This window comes from Camelus ferus, chromosome 8 (assembly GCF_009834535.1).
Source record: "Camelus ferus isolate YT-003-E chromosome 8, BCGSAC_Cfer_1.0, whole genome shotgun sequence".
Lineage (NCBI taxonomy): Eukaryota > Metazoa > Chordata > Mammalia > Artiodactyla > Camelidae > Camelus > Camelus ferus.
Window position 1 is genome coordinate 51,912,510 of NC_045703.1, and position 24,192 is coordinate 51,936,701.

The following is a 24,192-nucleotide window of genomic DNA, read 5'->3' on the forward strand; positions in this document are numbered from 1 at the left end:
AATATATTCATCTTCAAAATGCTGAAGCTAGTTCCTAGTTTCAAATTTTACCGTCTTATTAATTCTGTGTCAGTCAATTGTTTTTGGTGCAGTTGAGAATCTAAACCTTATAAGGCATATTTTCACGTGTTGTTTTCTTGTCCAATTTACAGATTTCATTCAGTATCAGCTTTGTCAGGGTGGGTACTTTTATATGCTGCACATTTAGAAGTTTTTGTTCATTTTATATTTTATCATGGTAGATAATCCTTGTGGCATAATAGAATTTTTCTTTTTCGTCTTTGCATGTTTATCCACTAACAAGAAACTGCGAGAACTGAGTTTTCTTCTTGATCACATCTTTTATGTAAATTAATTGCAGGGCATATGGCCTTATATTTACAGGGCAATTTGTATTCGACACCATGAGTATGGCTAACACTCTAAATAACCAAGAAATTGTACAAGCTCTGGCAGATGGATTGACAGAACTTTCAAAAGAAAATTCTGTAAGTGATTCTTTGAATAAAACAAACTATAAAACCCCTAACACTTTAAGTTTTTAGTTTGCATTTATTGTTATTATTATTTTTTACCAGTTTATCCCTTTGGAACACAATTTCTCAGAGAAATTATGTTGGTTTATGAAAAAAGCCACTGAGAGATTCTGAACCTAAGATATATTAGGTGCACAATACAGACACATGGGAAAATCTCGGTTATTTAAAGTTGATCACATGGTGCACTGTTTTCTCTCTTGTGATTAATTTTAGTCAGAAGTGACTTATTTTAAAAACATGTTTAATGGCTTTATATTTCACAAACATTATTCAATGGTTAAAACAATTAATAGTATGGCAGAAAAACTGAGAAAGTGTGAAGCCAGCTATGAAAATATGAAGGGCAAAGAAGGCTAGATGAGAGAGGAAGGGAAAAAGAACACAAAAGAACAGACACAGCAAATCAGTAACTTGGTTGGGGATAAATGTGGGGAAAGCCTAAAGAAACATTTTCATCAGAAACAAGTCTTGAGTGCTCTCCCAGAAAAGTCAGCCCACATTCCAGGAAACAGTGCGGAGGCATTGTAGAAAACACACTCTGCCCCAAGACCAGAGCCAGGCTCTAGGAAGATAAAATACAGCCCTACGCATCTGTGGGTACCGCACCCACAGATTCTGCATCCTTGGATTCGACCAACCATGGGTTGACTATATCCAGAAAAAAAAAATTCCAGAAAGTTCCAAAAAGCAAAACTTGAATTTGGCCATGCACTGACAACTATTTACATACCATTTACATTGTACTAGGTGTGATAAGTAATCAAGAGATGATTTAAAGTATACAGGAGGATGTGCTCGGTTATATGCAAGTACTATGCCATTTTGTGTGCAGTTGCGAAGGGACTTAAGAATTTTGCTATCTGTGGAGGTCCTGGAGCCAATCCCCCAAGGATACTAAGGGACAGTTGTATGTAGCGCCCGATTCTAGGGAAGCTGAGACTAGGACAGGAATAGAGATGATGTTAACATCCCTGTGTGCAATAAGCTCTCTAGTTTTCCAAGGAAAGATTCTCAAATCCTTCCCTCCCACTGTAGTAATTCTACTTTGTGGGTGAGTTGAACATCGTCTTTGGGCACACTCTCCTTACCTGTCCTAGTTTCAACGTGGCTTCCTGGACAAGCACCACACATCTCCTGGGTTCGCCGTCCAGTGTGGAGCCTGAGAAGTTGCAGTTAGCCCTGATTTTCTTCTCTGAAGACTCAGCTCCTCAGCTCTCTAGCAGCCCTCGGGCAACCCAGTGATAAAGGCCCTGGCAGACTTTGCTGATAAAATGATGAGGGATGTTTGCAAAGAGGACCCTGAGGCCCTGCAATTCTCTGCACTGTCCCCAAACACCAAAGAATCATTAAACATGTTTGGTGTAGGTTTACAATACTTATTATAATTTCGATGGTGCTCAAACTTACAGCCTGAGGGGGAACCAAATTTGGGAGTGTTACAGGGTGATTTCCCCAAGAATTCTGTTGCAGTAGCCTCTCCCCCAGGCCTTCGTTCCCCCTGTAAGACAGCAGAGTCATCCTGTCCCCTTGCCTATCTGGCTAAGAGGCTGGTGTGAGCCACCTTGGTTCTGAAGATCCTGAGACCCTCCCACAAGACCTCGAACTAAGATTAACTAGAAAGTCCCATTTACTAACTCTAATCGAATACTACTTTGTTATCTGGACTTACAAATGAATTAACTAGAATGCTGAAAACTCTACTGAAAAAATGTGTTCTTTTTTCTGCTGCAATTTTTTGACCTGTATTTTAAATGGGAATTCTTTTTTGGGGGGGGGGTGCTGATCTTTCCAGGACAGACCTCTGGAATTTTTGTCATCTTTCCTGCTGAAGAAATGTAGTAAAAAGAGCAAAGATTTTGAAGGAAATATTATCCTGCCAAAATGTGACCCCACGGCAACATGCGATTTATCCATGGAGGTAAAGTTGTTGCAGCATTTTTATGCCATTGCTTCACTGTGGAGTTAGACACATGTGCTCAAGAAATTCATAAACAATAATGATCATTCTACCTGGAAAGCTTTCAATTTGTCATTTCTCCTAAGAACTTCATTTTCATGGATTATTATTTAAATAAAGGTGTTTTGCAGTTTCATAATATGAGTAACATTTAAGCCACTTACAAGCACATGTGGCCCCGTGCTGGCAGGGGTTACACTATCGGGCTCTTGGGGGAAGAACTGGACTCTGCATTCAGCCTGCCAGTCACTCAGTGGAGGCCTGAGATAACCTAAAGAGATTTTTTTTGTTTTGTTTGTGGCCCAGGACACTTCCTTTGTGAAACTAAAAAAAAATTTTTTTTGAGATTCAAATTCATAAAAGAAAAATAAAGTGGGTTTGAAACTAGTTCTTTAAGCAAGAAGAAATCATTTTGTCAGGACTAGATTCAGAATCCATACATTCTTGGCTAAGTGAAATGATCGGGATTCAGGAAACACTGAAAATTGTATTATCATTCAGAGAGCTGATTTCTAGGAAAGTGTCATTTTATGCCCGTTGAAAAAACATCACCAATCTTTGATGACTGAAGGCTTGGGATACCATCCCCAACACAAAGTTGCCGTGGAGACTGTTGGTAGGAACAGACGTTTGAGTTCCCCTAGCAGGCAAATCCTGTGCCGCCCTAGGAACCTGAAATTCTGTAAGTCTTTGTCTTCCTGGTTCTAGAGGACAGCACAGAGCAGGGAAGGGCAATCAGGGAGGACTGCTGGTGGCGGCGTCCCCTCTGCCAAGCTGCCCCTCCCTTGCTCAGCAGAGTGAAAAATCTGCAGTCGTTTGGCCCCAGCCCTCTGTTGTTAGCAGAGCCTGCCCCGTAGCTGAACCCCTCCCCCTGAAGCGGCTTATTCTTCCCAACCACAAGCATCCTCCCCGAGAGGAGTCTTAATAAACACATTTCCAGGGATATCTAAGCCTTTATAGGTCAGAGTCCTGCTTCCCTGCTGCCCCACCCCTAATCTGTCTTTTCAGGAAAGTCTCATGAACCATGTATTCATCAGGGTTCTCCCGAGGAACAGAACTATATATAGTTCTGTGTGTCTGTATATAGAAAGGGGTTTGTTATAAGGAACTGGCTCTCACAATTATGGAGGCTGCCAAGCTCTAAGATCTGCAGGATGAGTCAGCAAGCCAGAGCCCCAGCAGAGCTGGTGGTGCAGTTCTAGTCCAAACACAGGCTGGCTCGAGACCAGGAAGAGCTGACATTTCAGTCCAAAGGCAGGAAAAAACCAGTGTCCCAGTTTGAAGGCTGTCAGGCAGGAGGAATTCTCTCCTACTTGCAGGAGAGTCAGCCTTTTTGTTCCACTCAGGCCTTCAACTGATAGAACGAGGCCCACCCACACTAGGGCAAACAGTCTGCTTTACTCAGTCTATTGATTTAAGTGTTCATCTCACCCCAAAATGCTCTCAGAGGCATAACCCAGAATAGTGTTTGGCCAAACATTTGGGCAGTCCATGGCCTGGTCAAGTTGACATATAAAATTAACCATCACAGACCACCTCTTGGGCAGAGGTCAAATCCCCATCTTAGTTCATCTCCCTAAAGACTTACAGGAACTGACCATATGTGAGGCACTGTACTAGACCCTAGGAATACACATAAACTAAGACACAGCCTCTGCCTTTGAGAGACCTGCACATACTTAGATGATGCAGCATGATTGCTGCCTGTTAGCAGGATGCACAGAAGGGGATGGAACTCAGGGCAGGCATTTAAGGTAGATTCCCTTTCTGCCCAGAGTCCTCTTGCCTTGTTATAGTAGCCGCTATCTCTTTGAGATTCCTGGGAATTAATCTCCCAAAAGGGTGGACGTCATCTCTATCCCCCCTTTAGCCTGTGAAAACCTTTAAAAAGTAACACTCAGGGCTCCAGGACTACTCATTTCCCCTTGGTTCACTAAAGGGAATAATCAGCATGTAACCACATTACACAGGATCCGAATCCTTCCAAAACCCTTACAACGTCTGGGTCATTCCTGACTCCCCAAAAACCTTATTGAAGTTCTTCCATCAACCTTTATTCCTCAAGAATGACAGTGTCACCCTCAACCATGGATGTACAGGCCCCAGAAATGCCCCACTTTGGAGCAAGAAAACTTGAAGAAAACAATAGGGACAAAACTATAGGTGTTTCCTCTTCTAAGGGTTCATTTTACATTTGAGAGACCTTACTATTGGCGAGAAGCATTGCTGGACTCTCTGACCCCTAAAAGGATGGTCACCTAGAGCAAGTCCTCTCAAAGATTCTTTCATTCTTTCCTCCGCCAAATAAAATCCACACTGAACTAAGTCTTCTCAACCTGCTCTTGACCTGATCACCCAATCCCTTTAATGAAACAATGCAGAAAGTTGTGGCTTACAGTTGCCTCAATGCTGGAAACCAAGCATGCTCTTGTTACATCGCCTGCCTGTAATGAAACTACAGAAACGTGAGACTCCTTCATGCCTAGGCGTGTCTTTGATATTTTCCTTTTTTTTTTTCCAATCAAATTAGAAAGAAAATATGTTAGATTCTTACTTGATTTTCTGCTATTTAACACTTAAGGGCCTGTGCACAACACCCACGAAATGAAATTGGGGAACCTAGGAAGGGAAACCACAGCTTACATGTAGGTGGTGAGTTCAGATCAAATACAGAAGCTGAGTTTCTCCACTCCCTGGGGTTTATTTTTAAAAAGTGTAGATATTTGTCCAGAACAGCAAACAAACTCACAGCCCTAGAAGTGGAATGTAATGCCTTCTTCTGAGATAACTGTTTTAAAGATCCTTCCATAGGGGCTTGTGTAAGAGGGCCTGTCTGCCAAGTCCAGGACCAAACACACACACACACACACACACACACACACACACACACACGGGTACACACAGATCTATAGACAGACATGTGTATATATAGCCCTCTCTCTCTCTCTGTCATCCTGCCCCCCAGGCGGTAGTGACGGCTGGTCCTGGTGTGCCTGCAGTGTTTCCACTGATACTATACAACCATGGAGGTGGGTGACAGCCAGAATCATAGTTGCTCTTCAGCTCTGCCTGTCATTTGCACCACTATTTCTGGCCCCTAGTTCAGGCAGCTGAGTGTTATTCTGGGAGGTGCACCAGCAATAACTAGGATGTCTCTGGAAAATGCAGTGCCGGCCTGTGCTCCATCCTAGAGGACAGTTCCTCCCACGCGATCAGAGGTCTCCCTTCCATGCCATGGAGAGAGCGAGGCAACGGCCCACCGACCCAAAATAATCGTTTTCTTTAAAATGTGCAGTTTGTTGCCCCTGTTACTTCTTCTGAATTCATCCCCCAAAACAAATAGGGGATAGCATCTTAACCTAAAAATAGGCTCTAAAAAATCCTAACAACTGGACGTGTAGCACAAAATGAGAGAACTCTACATTTTTAGGTTCAAACACAATTACCACGTCCAATTGATTTCTTATCCACAAAGAAAAACTTATATTTAAAAAAAATAGCTGTTGCGGAGCCAGGGGGATACAAAGCCCCGGTCTGAGCAAGCAGGTTTTAAAATAGCCAGGAGGTCTAGGAGTCGTGCTGATGCCTGAGTTTTAAGGCACAAGCACTCAAGTGAGCCTGTCCAATAGGATGGCATCCCAGGTGAGGGGGCCTCCCTCGTCTGTGGGCCCACAGTCTGATTCGGTACCGTCTGGGCTCTCTTCATCTTCAGCCAGCCAATCTGAGTTTTATTTTCATTTTACATCTGCACCCAGTTCTACCTACACAGCCACAGGTGTCACAGCTGACTGGTTGAAGTTATTTCTCTATAAACTATTAGCATAATTATTTTGAGAGAAGAGAGTATTCCACTCATAGCAACTTTGAATGACTTTGTCAAAATTCAAAGTCAATCTCTTTTTTCCTAGAGTAAGCGCGGAGCAGACGTAAGCGCTCAGGCCAGCCGGGGGGAAGCTGGCTGGCTCTGCGCGGTTCAGGGACCAGAGCTCTTACAGAAAGGCTTCAGGCAGCCTTAAAGGATGGCTGCAGGTACAAACAGAAATGCACTTTTGCTTGAGTAGATTAAGGCAAAAAGAGCCTTAGTTACCAACTGACCTTTCCCTTCCAGTCTCACTCCGAGATGTCAAGGGGTTACCATGGGCGGTCTTATCTCTGACTCGGAAGGACGGCGGTAGTGACGGTTCAGCGTCATTAGCTCTCAGCACAAACATGGGACCATTGTGCCGGTGCTCGGCTGGACCCTGGGATGCTGCAGGCAGAAGAAGGGCTATTGTTTTTAATGTGCTAAATTATATGGAAGCCACAGAACAATTAACAGGATAAAGTGAAGAGAGAAAAAGCCAGATTTCCATGTGGAAACAACCTAGAAACAGCATGTGAGTCGCACAAAAGTGCTGCGCTGAATGTAGTTTCTCACGTGTAATAGTTCCTAGGAAGCGAACAGTTGTTTTTTTTTAACATAAAATTTAATTTAAGAGAGGAATGAAATTTGTCAAGCGCGTAACTCACTGTGTCTAGGGGCCGCCATAGTTAGGGCTGAAGGCAGAGCTAATGGGAGCCTCCTGTGGGCATAGCACCGACTGGATGTTTAGCTGTTCCGAGGCCTGCCTCCAAATAACCAAGTCTGCATTTAATTCTCAGGAGAGAAATGTTGTAGAAGACAATCCTCAGGACACAAAATCAAGTGTCAGCAAAAATGATTCAAATTTTGAGTTGCTGGTTAAGCTGGTATGCCAATTATTACATTATAAGAGTTTTCTATTTGTTTTGCTCCTGACCCCCGAAAAGTCTTCAGCCTTTATTCTGGTTGGTTCTTTATTTTTTCTAGAAAGTTTCCCTTAAGGGGAACCCCCCCCCCTCCAATATAACAGGGGGAAATCCAGACAGTAGTTTTTTCTTTTGAATAAGTCCTGTTCTGAAAAGTTGAGCCAAGAGGATGGAGATGTCACATCTTGGGGGCAAGAGCCATCTCTGTGCTGCTCTGTGCTGTATGAAAAGGACACTGAGACAGCATTTAAAGAAATGGCATAGGGACCTAAGGGTTCACAGTTTCTAACTGACCCACCAACTAGGGTCTGACTTCAACCCTGCACATCCCAAACCAGAAAGGGGAGATCTCAGAGCGACTGCCTGACTGCTCCATACTTTAGTTTCTCTGACTTTGACTGTCAGACTTTTTGAGGCTGTAAACCTGGAAAAAGTCATTATGCTTTCCCTATGAATTCTAAATGCTTTTCTACAGGAGAAAAAGCTACAGCTGGACTCAGCTGAAAAGCGAACCAGCGTCCTCAGAGAACTCTTCCAGAGTGAGAGAAAGTACGTGCAGATACTGGAAATTGTGAGAGGCATTTACGTCGCGCCACTGAGAGCAGCGCTGTCATCAAACAGAGCAATTCTGAGCGCTGCAAACATCCAGATCATTTTCTCTGATATTCTGCAGATTTTATATCTCAACAGGTAAACTCTGAACAGGTGTTTTTTTGAAATATTCATTGGGTGGTGGGAGGAACCCACACTGAATGGAATAGCTTTCCAAAACTATCCAGAGGCTCAGTCGTTCTATGCTCTTCTTGGGGACCCTGCCTGCATCTCACAAAAGACAATGGGCCCCAAATCCTATAAAAAGAAGAGGTTGAACTAGGCCTCTTCCAGTTTGCAAGGTCTGTGACGGCTGAATGAGGGATAATGATAACCTCAGACCCACCGGGAAATGGGCTGAGGGAGGCTGATGGCCTTCAGCTGTTGAAGTGAGTTGACTGTTGTCCTTGGAGGAAGGTAAGAAACTGTCCCCCAGACGAAGTAGGAAGGGGACAGTCAGGGGCAGCCTCTGGTGGCCAGCCTGGAGTGCTGACTCAAGGAGTTAAGGTGAAGAGGTGGGCTTCCACCAGAATCAGCCTACTTCCTTCCCTTCCCAGCTCCTCCTCTCCTGTCACATCTGTGCTGCTCTGTGTCAAGGCAAAGTGATTTGACAAAAGCCCTGCCCCAAATGACTGACAACTCATTTATCAGGCTATCACTGGCCAATGTCTCATGGCCGTGCTTTTCTCGTACTGCAGGCAGTTTCTAGATGCCCTGAGAGACAGACTGCAAGAATGGGGCCCAGCTCACTGCGTGGGAGAAATAGTCCTAAAGTTTGGAAGCCAGTTGAACACATACACCAGTTTCTTCAACAATTACCCTGTTGTTCTGAAAACCATTGAGAAGGTAAAAGATTGAGTTACCACCCAGGCATTTTTTAGACCTTCTGAGCTTGAAAGGAAGTTTCATGTATAATTTAAAGGACTAGAATTAATAGGAAATACTTCTCTACTCTTGGCTTCCAGATCTCCTCTGGTTTATAGTGAACTCCTTGAGGACGGGGACCCCAACTTATCTAATTTTGCACCAGCAGGAGCTGGCCCAGTGCTTGACCCAGCAGGGCCCAGGAACAGGTGGTGGGACTGATCTAACCCTCATGCAAATTCCCAGATTTCCATCTGTCCCAGGCACCTGGGGCTCAGTTGCAGGAAAATGGTCAACAATTAGGCAGAAGCAAGGCTGAGCTCTGCCTCCATGCGGCCTCTACAGCCCTGTGTGGCCTTGTCTAGTCCAGCTCTCTCCTGCAGAAAAGAATTCATAATCCGTATGTTGGAAGAAAGACACCCAATGTGTGAAATCTCACTAAGAAATAAGGAATTTTTTGTCTTGCATTCTGTAGAGAGTGCTTTAGAAACAATCTTCTCTGTTGTGACTTACACCCTCACTGCTCCTGTCGGGACCTCTTCTGACAGCAATAAGATACCTCTTTCTTCTCTCCTCAATTTGCATCAAAGGGTAGCAGAAGAGGCTGCCTTGTGACATGGGGGTCCACTTCTGCCCGTGTCCCCTGTGCCCACTGTGGCCGTGTCTGCTTGTCTGCACTGAGGCCCTGAAGAGAAGGCCCGGAGGGGCTGAGAGTTCTCGAGACGATTCCTGACCTCAGACACCCCCCTTTGTCGTGGTCTTCCTGCCCTGCCCAGGGAGTTTAAACGCTGCTGGACAACTCAGTTATGTGAGGGTCACATCAATAAGGCAATTGCATAGAACTGACCTTTAGGGCTAGAACTGGAACAAAGCATCACACGTTGTCATAGGCAAATCGGTGCCAACATTTTCACAGTCATGGGCAATAATGTATCTATTTCACTAGCGTGGGGGTGCACGTAAGTCAGTACTCAATAAACGTTAGCTATGATGGAAATCAGTGAATATTTGATTTCTAGAGATCAGCATTACTGTCATCTGAGAAAAATAAGGTAACTTCCTGGGTGCCCTAATGGTGATGAGTAATATATTTTCCAACAGATGGTAGGTAGAGTGGAGCACCGTTTTAATGTTACTGTGGAAAACATGATTAACAGCAGCATTATAGGTGAGCACCATCAACAGTCTCTTACTAGAAGGAAGTAACATTTACTGTGTGACTTTATGGCACTTTATGGATAGGATTTCCTCCCCTCACCACAAGAGTTACGTACAATATCTGTGAGAAAACTGAGGCCCAGAGAAGTTAAGTAACTTGACACTAGAATTAAATTAGGAGTCTGATTCTAATCCAGCCCTACCTCCTTGCAGAGTCCATTTTCATTTTCCTGCAATGAGTAAGTTCAGTGAATAGGGGTGGGTGTGTGGTATAAATCATGCACTACACTTAGACTCTCGGTAAGCACCTGCAGTATTAACAGTACTCTTGATTAGTGGCAGATGATGTCCTTTTGCTTTGAGTGCTTCGTAGATCATGCCTGCCTGGGGGAATAGAACGCTTTACAGCTGTCTTATAGAGTCTTGATGCTATAACGCTCACCTTTAGTGCAGAGAAATGACACCAGCATTCCGAGCTTTCCTGAAGAGGCATGACAAGACCATGGTTACCCATATGCTGAGGTAAGTTCTGAAGGGCAGCACAGCTGGGGCGCCCCAAGGATCGGGCGTTCTCTGGCCATCGGAAAGGAGACCAGGGTTCCCTTCTCTGTGCCTCACGCAGCCTTCCGGAGCTGCTTTTGTATCCATCCCGAAGAGTTGAAGAATATATTCATCTTCTCTATGCTCTGAGGCTTCATACTCCTGCAGAACACGTTGACCGTGGGGACTTGACCACTGCAATTGAACAAATCAAAAAATACAAAGGTTATTTAGATCAGGTTGGTCACTGATAAGAGTCTGTGTCCTTTAAAGATGTTACGATGCCTTTGTGGTACTCTAAGATCCTGAAATATCTTAACTTCATGCGGTTTTTACTTCAAAATCTTTCATCCTTTTATGATGTGAAATCATTGTGTTCAATGATTTTGAGCCCTAAGGGCATCTATTCCAAATCAAATCACATAAGACAGAATGTCTTCAGATATCTGTGTAAGTACAATAAAATCTTTATTAATATAAAAGTTTAAAGAATGGAGTATTTGAGTTGATTTTTCTAGATGGCTAAAAGAAAAAAAAGTAAAACCCTTTGTTTCTGAAAGGACTTTGTAATGTGTTAATTAACTATTCTGCCTAAGTAACTACAGCAATCACAATTATTCCCTGCAAGATTTCAGTGTCTTGGAGTACAGCACTATCATTATGAGAATATCATTGTGATGTGCAGACTGCACGGGAGTCTGGGCTGAATGTAAACTGATCACACGTTATGCCCAGAAGATACTTTTTGAATATAGTCTTGTCACTTGCCTTTTTGTTTTACAACATTGGGTACCTGAAATTGAGATTCTTACTATAGTTTATGAAAATACTGAGCCCTTATTATAGGTGCCATAAATTACTTTTAACTTATTTTTTATGTATAAAAAATTACACTTTTAGTTTGCCTAAAATTAGGGTCTGTTTCCTAGATGAAGCAAACCATCAATATGAAAGATCGGCTGTCAGACATAGAGAGAATCATCTGGGGATGCCCTGTACGTATTCTGATGTACTCGCTACATCTCGTGCTCGTGAATTTTAACCTCAAGTCACTGGCAAAAGGAGACAAACAGATTTCAATTCAGCTGACATCTGTTGAATGCCTACTGTGTGCCAGATGCTGCCAAGCTTTCATATCTCACATCCTTGTTATCTGCAAGGATGCTGGTTGAGAAGAGACACAAGTGGGCTTGGCCCCACCCTGTAACTTCTTTGCAGTCTTAGCCCCTTGCTTGGTACTACTGTGATCATGACCCCCTTTGAGGCATGGGGCCATGTCTTTATTGTTTTCTGTCTCCCTGCACACAGTGTCTGGTGTAGGATTCTGCACACTGAGGACATCTGCAAAAATCCTGGAAGTGTTTTGTTGGCTGTCTGTTACATACAGAGTATCACCTGATCCCATTCTACCTTCCCTCTTACTGCCTTGCCTACCACCTGACGATCAGGCCACGCAGATCTACTCACAGTTCTTCAATAATCTTAGCCTCTCCCCACACATCTGTGCTCTGCCCATGTTCTTCCTTCTTGCAAATTGCCTTCTTTGTCTACTCCACTGAATAAACTCCTATTCATCCTTTAAAGACCCAGTTCAATCACTGTCTGCCTTGTAAAGTTTCCCCCAACGTCCCCAGTTGCAAGTTTCCCCTTCCTAGGTTTTCTGCAGCACCCTGAACATCCCTGTCACATTTTCTTGCGAATCTTTATTCACAAGATCGGGGGTTCCATCAGGTATGCACTGTGATTTACTTGTCTTCTACTGTTCAGCATATTGAAGGAACTCAGTATATGAATTATACTGAAGTATCAATTGATTGGAAGTGTTATTTTTATTTGTTCAAGTTGGGGAAGCAAGATGGAGTTGTTCTGGACTCATTTAGATCTGCACATTTGATAGGAAAAGAGAAGTGGAGTTGATTCGATTACAGAAAATTCAAAATCTTGGAACTCATCGAGTCCATAGAACTTTACCTCTGGATCACAGTGCACACCAAGTGATCACCTCCATGCCTAGATCAGTAAAAGGGCCTGACTTCCTAATTTGTAACAATTCATTCACTTCTTTTTCTTGATCGATCCCTTCTTACCCACCCCACCCCCACTTCATTTTAGATACTAGGAAAGCATTTATAAAAAAACAATGATTTTAATAGTTTAAAAAATTAGACAACACCCTCAAATATAGTTTTAACTGTCAATTCTGCAGTCTTCCTAAAGAAAGCCTATTTTTACAAAAAGTGAAAACATTTGCTTTTTTCATAATTGAACTGAGTTCTACTCAACATTTACATCTTCTGGGATATAAAATAGTTCTGCAGTAGTGGGACTTGTTTTCTAAAAATGTATATATGTTTCTAATTTTGTTTTTGATTTCATAGATTCTATCAGAAGTAAACAGATATCTGATTAGGGTCCAAGATGTAGCCCAACTTCACTGCTGTGATGAGGAAATCAGCTTCTCTTTAAGGTAAACATTTAGCTATTCTATGGCTGTGAGTGTGTCTTACTCATCTTGTACCCAGCATCCAGGACAATGTCTGACATCTTGCAAGTTTACAATGAATCTTTGTGTTGAACTGAAAAGTTGCACACACACCCCTCTCTGAGACAATGTTAGGTGCTTTAATCACTTCACTCACATTCCAGGCAGCTACTGGGTGGAATGGAAGAAAGGAAATGGTCTTTGCCAGGACCACTAACTCCACAGAAATAGAAATTCTGAAGTCTGGTCACTTTCTTACTGAGAAGAGAGCCAAGTGTTGTGGGACATTACATCAAGTGTCTGCTCAGCTACAAGAAAGAGAAGACCAGTTTATTATCTGCAGATAGTTGTTGAGGTCGGTATTCAAAAGGTCTCACCATAAGACCACCACGACACTGAGTGCTCATAGTAGTGTAAGAACTACTGTGATGGGAGGTGCCAGTTTCTGTAAGCTAGCATTCCTTTTCTCCTTTAGAACAAGGGTGGGCAAACTTCTTCAGTAAAGGTTCAGATAGTAAGTATTCTAGGTCTTTCTTGCCAGAAGATCTCTGTGGCAACTACCTAACTGCTGTTGAAGCACCCACACAGATACAAAAATACAATACATAACAAATAATACAATCTTCATGAACAATACAATACATAAGTGAACAAGTGTAGCTGTGTTCCAATAAAGCTTTATTTACAAAAACAAGGGGGGGTGTCATAGTGTTTTGATTCCTGCTTTAGAAAATTGTTTTCCAAACTATGTTCTCAGTGGCAAAGATGATAACTCAACAAATAGCCATCAAATGGAGAATTAACTCCAATAAAAGAAATAAAAATTGATTTGTCTTGTTATTTCAATGAATATATCAGTGAATGTTTCCCAAAGGCCCAGGGCAGGTCGATAGTTGGAAGAAACCAGACCCCTCATCTCTATCCCCACCTGGAGTATATCTTAAATGAAAATCAAAGCACACAATTGTGTCACTTTTCTCATTTTCACAGTGTTTTTGTTTGCTTTTGGTCAGTAGCAGAAGAAATGAGCTAGAATGATGGGAGGAAACTAGCTACCAAGCCAACAATTTTAAACACACTGGTGTAGCAGGAGACATGCTAGGATTATTCCAAGTATTTTTTAAAGAATTTACTTTACCTTCATGTATTCATTCTCAAGAACTCTTTCTTTATGTAAGTCCCAGTTTCTGACTTACATAATGTATCTTTTCTCTGAAGAACATCTTTTAACATTTTTTGCTAGGTAAGTCTGTTGGCAATGAATTTTGGTTCATCTGAGGCTCATTATTTCTCTTTCACTTTTGAAGGATAATTTTTCTGGCTACAAAATTCTAGATCAGTGGGTTTTTTCTTTCAACACTTACTTCATTCTACTCTCTTCTTGCTTGCATGGTTTCTAAAGAGATGTCCAATGTAATTCTTATCATTTTCCCTCTGTAAGAAAGGTGTTTAATTTTGATTTTTGTTGTTGCTCTCTAGGTTCTTTGAAGATTTTATCTTTGTCTTTGATTTTCTAGAATTTGAATGTAATATGTGTAGATTTCAGGGGATTTTTCCTGCTTGGTATTCTCTAAGCTTCCTGGATCTGTTTAGTGTTTGTCAATAATTTTGAAAAATTCTCAGCCATTATAACTTCAAATATTTCTTCTGTTTCATTCTTTCCTCTCCATCTGATATGCCCGTTAGACTTAAGTACACCTTTTGTAATTTTCCCATTTTTTGGGATATTCTGTTCCTTTCTTTTTCACTCTTTTCTCTGCTTTCTATTGATATATCTTCAGGCTCACTGATTCTCTTCTTGGCTACATCCAGTGTGCTGATTAGTGCATCAAAGGCGTTATTCATTTCTATTATGGTGTTTTTGGTTTCTAGAATTTCCTTTTAATTCTCTCTTGGAGTTTCCACCTCTGTTTATATTATATATCTGTACTTACGTGTTGTCCACTTTTTCCATTAAAGTCCTTAATTTAACTTATCACAGTTATTTTAAACTCCATAGTCTGACAATTCCAACAACATTCCTGCCAAATCTGGGTCTGGTTCTGATGCTTGCTGTCTTACCAGACTGTGTTTTCCTACCTCTTAGCATGCCTTGTAATTTTTTGTTGAAAGCCAGACATGATGTATAGAATAAAAGGAACTGAGGTAAATAGGTCTTTAGTGTGCAGTTTTACATTTATCTGGCTAGATGTTAGCCTGTATTTACTGTTTGTTGTAGCTGTGGTGTCAGAGGCTACAATTTTCATTTTTGTCTCCCCTGTTGTCATTGGGTTTCCTTAAGGATCCCATAAATAGGACTTGAAACCTGCAGTTCTTTTCAGCTGTAATGCCTTGTTTGTAAGCAGTCCTATCGATGTGGTAGTAAGGTGTGAGGGGAAGGGAAGTTGTATGTTCTATGATGAGGTCTCAGTCTTTTAGTGAGACTGTGCCCCTGGGCTATGACCTTTACAAGTTCCTATAAGCATTTTTTTTTTTTTTTTTGCTCACCTCTCTGATGAGACAGGAAGGTTAGAAGGAGTTGGAGTTGGGTATTCACCCTTTCCTCATGTTGGTTAGGTGCTGGTAAAATTGTTTCCATTGAGAGCAGGCCTTTGTTAAGTGGAACAGAACTCTCTGGGCAAGTTTCAAATGGTTACTTTCTCCCTCCTTATGGGAAAAATGAAGGGATTGTTCTTAGATCTTCATGGTGAGAACTTGGTGGGGCTCCTGGAGGTAAAACTCACATGAGGGGTGGGTGTGGAGTGGGCTAATGCTAGGTCTCCAGGAGTTTGTAATCTCTTGCACTAACTCACATTCAGTCTCTAGCAATTAGTCAATTACCCTTTAAACATTCTTACCCGATGCTGGCTCCAGCAGGCAGCTGCCGCTTCCAGTAAGCTGTGCTTCTATGTGCCAGCTTGTCTCTCCAGGTTTTGGGGTGGTAGTTTACCTTGTGACCTCATTTCTCTGATAGCTCTGAGTTGTTGATTCTGTTTTCATCTTCCTTTTTGTTGTGAGGATGGAAGTGATGACTTTTAAACTCTTTACATGTCCAGCCAGAAACCAGAAGTCTCAATTATTAGAATTTAGACTTCTGCTTTAGTCTTTGGACAAGAGTGCATTTAAAGATCTCAGGAAAATGGAGGAATACTAAATTATTTTACACTCTAATTATGAGGTACATTTATATTTAAGTAGGCACTATTTCAGTGATTTGCCAAGCAATAAATATAAATGTAATTTTACATTAATATTTGAAATTAAGTAAATACAATAAGGTTCATATTCCACAAGTTATCGCAGAACATTTAGCCTGTAACCTTGTTTTCTGTCATTTTAGGAACTCACAATGATAGTCCCATGATTTCCATCATTTCTACTCAGAGGAAAGTCTGTTTATATTTATGTGTACAAAACCAACTCATTTCAGTCTAAGGTTTTATAGTTTACCACATATTTTAACCACTCTCATTTGATATAATCCTTACAACCACCTGGTGAGGAAGGTGGGAATGGAACTATGTTATGGCTGCTGAATCTGGATTTGAATAACTTGTCTGAGGTCACAGAACTAATAAGTACTGGCTCAGAATTCAAAAGCAGGTCTCAGTGTTCTGTCCACTGATTAGACCAGTAGGTGGAAAGATGAGCTGGGCTTTCCTCATAATAAACTCACCAACACAGCAGCAAGTACTAAACAAATTACTAACAAACAAGAGCAGAAGCTAAGAAAGAACAAGTAAATAATTGCACTACAAAAATGAAAAACTTTGCTCTGAGGTAGAGATGAAGTCATGGAGTCATTTTGGAGCTAGGAAATCTAGAGGCATTTGTCCCTCTGTGGATATAGCCCAGAGAGTTTGGGTATGTTAAGCTTTTATAATACATTATGTACCTTGGAACTTTTTTATTGCTTTTTCAGAAACACCAATTTTCATCTATGTGACATTATGCTTGACAATTTTGAGCAGTTTTATTTTTGTTTCCTTCTAATGGGGTCTCCCCAAAGGTTCTCTGAAACCCTAGGAACTCTCTAGGACTGGTGAATAGAGGCACGGCCTTGAATCACCAAAAGGAGGACTCAGACCCTGAGTCCTCAAGGAAGAATACTACTACACTGCCAAGGATGCATGCTGTAACTTTCCTTTTAGCCTTTCCTGAAGGGGCCGACCGTCATTTACCAGGGCAAGCAGGCATTGGGGAAAGAAATACCCAGACTTCTCAGGTACACTGGATTCTGGCTCTGCACTGACTTTTATCCTGGCAACCGCTAAACCACTATGATCCATGAGTCAGAATGTGGATGATGGGTCTAGGTGATAAACAGTTTTGGCTCAAGGCAGCTCACAGAACCAACGGCCTACTGTTGTCTGTTTATGCTCTGAAAATTCAGTTTTATGTATTTTTGGAAGTTAGATACTTTGTCTCTTGGACTGGCTAATGCAGTAATTAAACAACAACAAAATACTTCTAGAATGGTGTTAAGAATTTAAACTAAAGTAGACCTATTCTATTTTGCTGAGTCATTGAGCCTATTTGTGACTAAGCAAAGAAATCATATTCAAGTTCAAGGGACAAAATCTACCCTTGGAGTTGGTTCTTTTGAATGTGAGCAGAAGCAGCTTTCTGAAACCCTAGTAGGATCCAGAGTTTCCATTTCAGTTGCTCCATTATGTCAATATGAAAGGCAAAAAAAAAAGCATTTGTTTTTGCATCTGTAGAATTGTTAAGTTTAAAAAATTTTTCTGGTGTTTTTTGTCTCTGGATGAAAATTGTTGGAGATCTTGTGGGGTGTAATTGGCTTTTGGAGAGCCTTTTTCTAGGTAAAACTCACCTATATATTTTTTAAACAGCACTTTTACAATCAGATTAAAATAATAAAAACTTCTTTGTGTGTTTATCTTTCCCTGCTCACGTCCTCAGATTACAAGTGGACTGAACTCCAAGCTCAAGTTAATGTGCCTGCTCCTTCCCTCCTCTGGCCTCTCCACCCACTCAGTCCAAGTGGGTCACTAAACTGGAATTCTCTTTCATTTACCTCTGCTTTCAATGTTGTCCCTTCCAAAGGAAAAAAACTAAACATGTTTACTAGAACAAACACCCCTTTCAAAGCTACTTCTTCAAAGCACCCTTGTAGTTCAGATAGAACAGCAGTTTTATTGTAGCTTTAAACATTTTTCTAAAATGGTATGATGATTCTTATCAGCAATCGGATAAAAATATTGCCAAAAGGGTCAAGAATATGGTGGAGTTCTTTTGCCTATTTTAAAGTGGCCCTTTGCCCCATCCAGCCCAGCACACACAGATGTAAAATGCACCCCATCTTTCTTGCTTCCCCTCTCCCTCATTCCTAGTTCAGTTTGCTCCATTATTCTCAGAATGAGCTATCAACTTGATCTAGAACATTATTTCTAGCAAGGTATCAGTAAATATGAAACATCTACTCCTTCTAGCCTAAATCAGAACCACAGAGATGGGATGGAAATGTTTGAAAAAGGAAGTTGGTTCTAGTTGTTGTGTGATCACTGCATTGTTATCTACCCACACACCTGACATGACCTGCATCTCCTCACACTCTCCAAAGAGCTGAACCTGAAGTATGGTACTCCTTAAAGATGTTTTGACATCCTCTCCAGTCCTTCACCTACCTCATGGGCATGACTGTAACTGATGACTTAGGCACCTCACTACTCCACGTGTGGTCTGCACACCAGCAGTCCCAGGCTGCTGTTAGAAACGCAGAACCTCAGGCTAGCCTAGCTCTGAGGAATCATAATTTGCACTTTAACAAAAGCTCTGAGCAACTCAGATGCACATTAAAGTTTATATTAAGCACAAGTCAGAGCCATTATAGTATAAAGTGGATTCTAAATGTGAATTATAGCAGCTTTTATGGAGAACAATCTGGAAGTCTTTGATAAAGATATGTGTACTATTTGGCCAGTCAATCCTACCTGATAGAAATTGGGACTCCTATCTGATAGAAGTAACAGTACCTGTAAGGAATTTATTTATGTGTAAGGAATCAGTTTATCCCAATATTGCTCACAGTGGCAATAAAGGAATTAAAAATGAAAGAAGGGAGGGGGAAAGAAAGGAGGGAAGAGAGACCTGAGCCTGTAAACAAAGCAAATGTCCATGAAAAGAAGAACGTTCGTCAAATGGGGAAGTGTTGGATACATCATGGTCCAGCCACACTATTATTTAGCTATTAGAAAAAAATTGAAGTGATTCCCATTGCTGAGAAAAGCAAGAAAGAAGTCTGGATAATACTACCATTTTTATAAAACAATGGCAACCTACCTATAAATAGATGTGTATATATAGGTACATATGTGAATTACCTGAGCAGGTTAAAAAAAAAAAAAAGTGGAAAGTTACATACTAATTTGTTAACTTGGGTGACCTGAGTGGAGGAAGGAGCCAAACAAAAAGTGAAACAAAAGAGTGGTACATTAAAAAAGCTGATGGTACATGCTGATGTTACTTTAGCATTTTGATAAAACTTTATGTGTATCTGAATCAACAATTTAAAAATTAAACAAAATTGATGAAGATAAAAAAAATAAGAGAATTCCTCTGAATAAGCCAGTAAATTGATTTGCTTCCTTAGAGTTACATCCTTAAGAGTTGCTTGATGTTTTTAAGAGGAAAACATTTTTTGGTTATCTTCCATCAAAATAACGAGCTTGTTGCACTTAGCCACTCCTGGTGCGGGGCAGGGACTGGGGGCGTAGGGTGGGGCTCCCCCAAGCTCCTCCCTAACACATCATGTGGTGCTCCGTTTAGTACCCACAGTAGATGACCCATACTGGAGTACAGTGAAACTGGCTCCACCAACAGAAAAGCAAAGAGGATACTAGTTGGAGGTTGGGGGCACAATATTTTGCTTACTGATAAACATGCCTACAGCTGACCTTGATGGCAACCTCAGTGAAAATGAATAGTTATTTAATTCCAACTTTTTATTGTTTCCCTCCAATCAAAATTAGAATTTCTTTCCTACTTAGTAAATGCTTTTCTTCTCCCTGCTTTCTGCCTGAGACACCTCACACCTTACTGATTCTTGTGCTTTTCTCTAATCCAACCTGTTCCCCTTAAAAGATAAAACCAAACCAAAAGAAAATGTATTTTCCCCAGATTCCCTAAATACATCGAACACAAAATACCAACCTTTTGACAAAAGTTTAAAAACACAGCTTTAACGTGATTCATGTCATAAAGGAGTGAAAGTTCTGTGTTCATTTTTCCTGCATTGATTGGATACTTGTCCAGTGGATCTCAAACCATTCCACCAGGAACCTTGAGGCCCACCCACACAATTAATCTGAGACAGAGGGACTAGTAACAACCAGAAAAAAATACACAGAGAACTTCAATAAGCCATTCAAAAGGTCTGAGGTGGGCAAAATCCTTGACTACTGGGTTACCAACATAAAGATGGTGAACTGTGTAACAAGCATGTATGTATGCATATGTAAAACTACTAAAACTGCTCCTTCTCTGTCTTAACTCAGGCTCTATGAACATATTCGTGATCTCAGTCTCTTCCTCTTCAATGATGCACTGCTTGTTTCTAGTCGGGGCACGTCTCATACTCCATTCGAAAGGACTTCAATATCAACCTACCAGTTCATTGCATCCGTGGCCCTTCATAGGTTACTCATAGAAGATATTCCAGATTCCAAATGTATGTATTCTTTTCCTCCAAAGAGTTAAATGCCTTTAGGAAGCTGTATTATACAAAGCCCATTAACTATTAAAATAGAAAAGCAGGAAGAGAACTAGAATTTGCCAGTTTGCAAATAATTTCCCTAATAGTTTTAGGATCCTATTAATGTAAACTTTCATCTATCTCTGAAATAGCAAAAGAAAGGCATACTGGCATTGTCAGACACACACCTTAAGACATAAGGAAAACAACTTTCAAAAACCATGAAGAGAGACATAACCCTACATCATTGTGAGGGATTTTCTGAAGCAGTCTGACAGGAGCTGGGGTCCTTAACCACCACTCTGTACTGATTGTAGATGTTACAATTTTAGATTTTTATCTATTACTTTTCCATTCTACTGGGAATAAGCGATTATTACAGGTTTGACTGTACCTTTTCTTCTGAAAGTTCGTATTTGAGAGTTCTATAAAGGATCGATTTGCAAAGGATGTTTGGTAACAAACATTCCCTCATAATAATCTCAATAGAAATACCATGTTACGAAAATAAATCCTACTTAAACTTACTGTACTTAGTTTTTATCTTATATTCTACTTTCCAATCTTAAAAGGATCCATATGTCTTTCCCATATTTGTTAGGCCAATCTGAATGTAACACCTCTCATTTCAGTATTTTTTACTGCATGTGAAGGCAAGACTCAAGGTTAAAGCTGGAATGAAGATCTCAGAGAAGGAACTAATAATCTAAAATGGGCTGCTTTCCCATTAGCTTTAGCCCCATTTAAACTCTGAGCATGAGAAAAAATGAACACTAAATATGGGAATAAATATTTCCACCTAGAATTCAAACTCAGGTAAAAAGAGATAGTTACCTGTATCCACTGGGTGTGGTTGAAGAGTGTATGACATGTCTCCTTTCATCTCCCCTTAATCAGCTGTGCTCTGTGTCAAAATACCGTAACGTAACTTAAGAGTGGGCACTCAGCTCAGCAGTCAGCCTAGTTCTGTCCTGGCCCCCATACCAAGGTGGTCCAGGTTGAGCTCTCAGCATCTCTTACCTACAATAACTCTTAGTATAGACCTTGACTGGTTCCAGTTCCTTCTGGAATTAAAGAACATCACATCATCTATCATTCAGTCTTTAAAAATAATTGCTAGTTACAATTAAACAATTATAATATAAAGATAAGATTATTTTAGACTATATTAGAATCATTCTGTATCTTAGGATATTATATTCTAAACTGGATTTGTATTTGTTTGAATCTCTCTTTAATTTTCAATAAAATTTTCAAGTTGACTTGGCTAATTCTTGAATTTTAAAACATTTTCTTTTGATTGTTACCTGCAAAGATTAATTAGTATACCCCAAATATTTTTACAGATATCAGGAATGCATTTATTCTTCAAGGTCCAAAACATGAATGGATTTGTGCTGCAGAGGGTGAGGATGATAAATTCCTATGGTTGTCAGTACTCCAAAGTGCCATCAAAAGTAGTATGGAAAAGTGAGAATGGACTTAAAAATCCAGCGGTGCCAATCTACCAAGACAAAGACAGACAGCATATATTTTCTATTCCAGAAGATCCAGCAAGAAGCAGAATGATTATGTATCAGGGTTGATGGGAGGATGAACTAGGATGGCCCATAAAGTTCCTTTTAATTTTTAAAATTTATCATAGATGCTCAATTATGTGAAATGGACAAAAGAACAATTTGAATACAAAATTTTGAACCAGTTATTTTGGTAGTTATTTTTCACAGACAGTATTATTTAGAGTAGTCTGACTAACAAAACCTAAAACAGAACAAGGGTACTGGGTATTTAAAGTTTTGTTTTATGATCTAATGAAAAATAAAAGCATAATGAAAAATGTTTCTTAAATGATCAGTATCTTAGAAAAATGTTTTTAATCTAATGGTGACTTACCAATCATCTTTAACATGTTCATAAAATTGTTATTGATTTAAAAAAATATATAATATAAACGGTAATTTACTAAAAAATCTGACATATATCCTTAGTATGAATGTACTTCTCCAGAGACCATTTTTAAAAATATACCACTATAGTACTAAAAAGTTTTCTGTAATTTTTACATGTTCTTTTGCTACAAAATTAATTTCTTAGACGTTTTAAATAAAACGCTTTAAAAACCTGTTACACTGTTAAATTAGAAGGCTGTTGGTGGGTGGGGGACCTTTTAAAAAAAATAAAAAGTAAACTTGCCTGCAATGGAATTTAGCGGAGTGAAAAATGAAGAAATTAAGACAGTTCTGTTTTAAAATAGAGAAAAAGAAAAGTAAGTATTGAATAGTTTTCTGGGCCTTAAAGCCTTCACTTATTTAACAAACTGAAGCTATAACCTGTTAGCCACTTTGAAACTTTAGCTGATATATGCAGTAATAATATTTTTAGTTAATGGTAGATAAAAGTTATATTAATCTGGGAAGCTTTTGGTTGTCAGTTTCCTTTTTGCTTCAAATTCTCCTTTAAGGTAATGAAATTTAGTACAGCCTAGGATTGTGAACTAGGTGATTTTAAACATTTTCTTCTTTTAACAACAAAAATACAAATTCCTTCAAAGGTAATTCTTAAAAATTTAAATTCTTGTTAAAAAATGTACAAAAGTTAAAATATTGTGTTTTATTAGTGTAAAATCACACTTTTGATTCTTTTATGATATATTCATGCAGCTTAACATCTATGATCCCATAGACAAAATAAACCATTAAAGGAATATCTGCTATTAGTCAGCAGTAAATGCAAATTTACAAATGTGATCAAAGTGTAAATACCATATAATACAAAACAAATCCTGAGACACTACATCATCCTGAATAGGGCACACTTCAGAAACCCTCTGTTCATAGGGAAAACCTGTCTCTATGGCAAAAGAATGAGTGACAAGACAGCTAAAGGTAAACTAGGAATCTTAAAGAATTTCCATTTATTCTGTCCATAATTAAGGTCCTCAGAAGTTTTAAAACAAATTACTTGAAAACACTTTTAGAGACTGATAAGCATAAGTTTCTAATTCAGAGAGAAAAGCATAAATCATGCAAAAAATGATGTTTGCACGTGGACAGAATCTATGTTGTTTGTGGTGGTAACAATTTCCCTTTGCTTCTAGGGGACAATTAAGAAAGGCCTGCTCTGTGGTAATTTTGTAAGTTTGCACGACTGCTGCTGAATTAAAATCTCATACACAAAAAGTTTAAGTCATAGGTGAAACTAATGAAATTGTCACAAGGAAAAACATAAAATCTGACCCCCAAAAACTGATGTGAATAAGTCTGAAAGTGCCACGTGACTCTTGAAGAACCCATCACTGCAGAGCTATGGTTAAAGAATGCCTTATCTAATACAGTTCTTTCAAATCAAAAATTAAACAGGAAACTCACTTTAAAGATTTTTACAAAACAAACATGGATGCTTTGTTAAGTGTTAAACCTAAAAGACAACTTGACAGTTTATTTTTGTCTCCTTTGTGCTTGAGATGTAAATGAGAAGTCCATTCTGTGTCCAATCAGTGTTAGGTTTTGGCCCCGTTAAGTATAATGGACCAAGGTTACGTATGTATTCCTAATGTTATGGAAAAACAAGGGTGGCCTGTGCCAACAAACACAATATACCC

The 24,192-nt window shown here is 40.0% G+C and overlaps 1 protein-coding gene across 1 annotated transcript in view; it reads left to right on the forward strand.

Annotated features, from left to right (window-relative positions):
• ECT2L (epithelial cell transforming 2 like) overlaps window positions 1-22,088 on the forward strand; it is a 63,265-nt gene extending 41,177 nt beyond the window's left edge. The window contains exons 12-22 of the mRNA XM_032485034.1: window positions 385-488; window positions 2,332-2,457; window positions 7,138-7,224; window positions 7,739-7,953; window positions 8,553-8,700; window positions 10,325-10,398; window positions 10,499-10,655; window positions 11,346-11,411; window positions 12,795-12,883; window positions 20,395-20,567; window positions 21,938-22,088. Of these exons, the coding sequence (XP_032340925.1) occupies window positions 385-488; window positions 2,332-2,457; window positions 7,138-7,224; window positions 7,739-7,953; window positions 8,553-8,700; window positions 10,325-10,398; window positions 10,499-10,655; window positions 11,346-11,411; window positions 12,795-12,883; window positions 20,395-20,567; window positions 21,938-22,065 (1,367 nt within the window). The 3' untranslated portion in view covers window positions 22,066-22,088. The remainder of the gene's footprint in view (window positions 1-384; window positions 489-2,331; window positions 2,458-7,137; window positions 7,225-7,738; window positions 7,954-8,552; window positions 8,701-10,324; window positions 10,399-10,498; window positions 10,656-11,345; window positions 11,412-12,794; window positions 12,884-20,394; window positions 20,568-21,937) is intronic.
• Window positions 22,089-24,192: the final 2,104 nt, after the last annotated feature.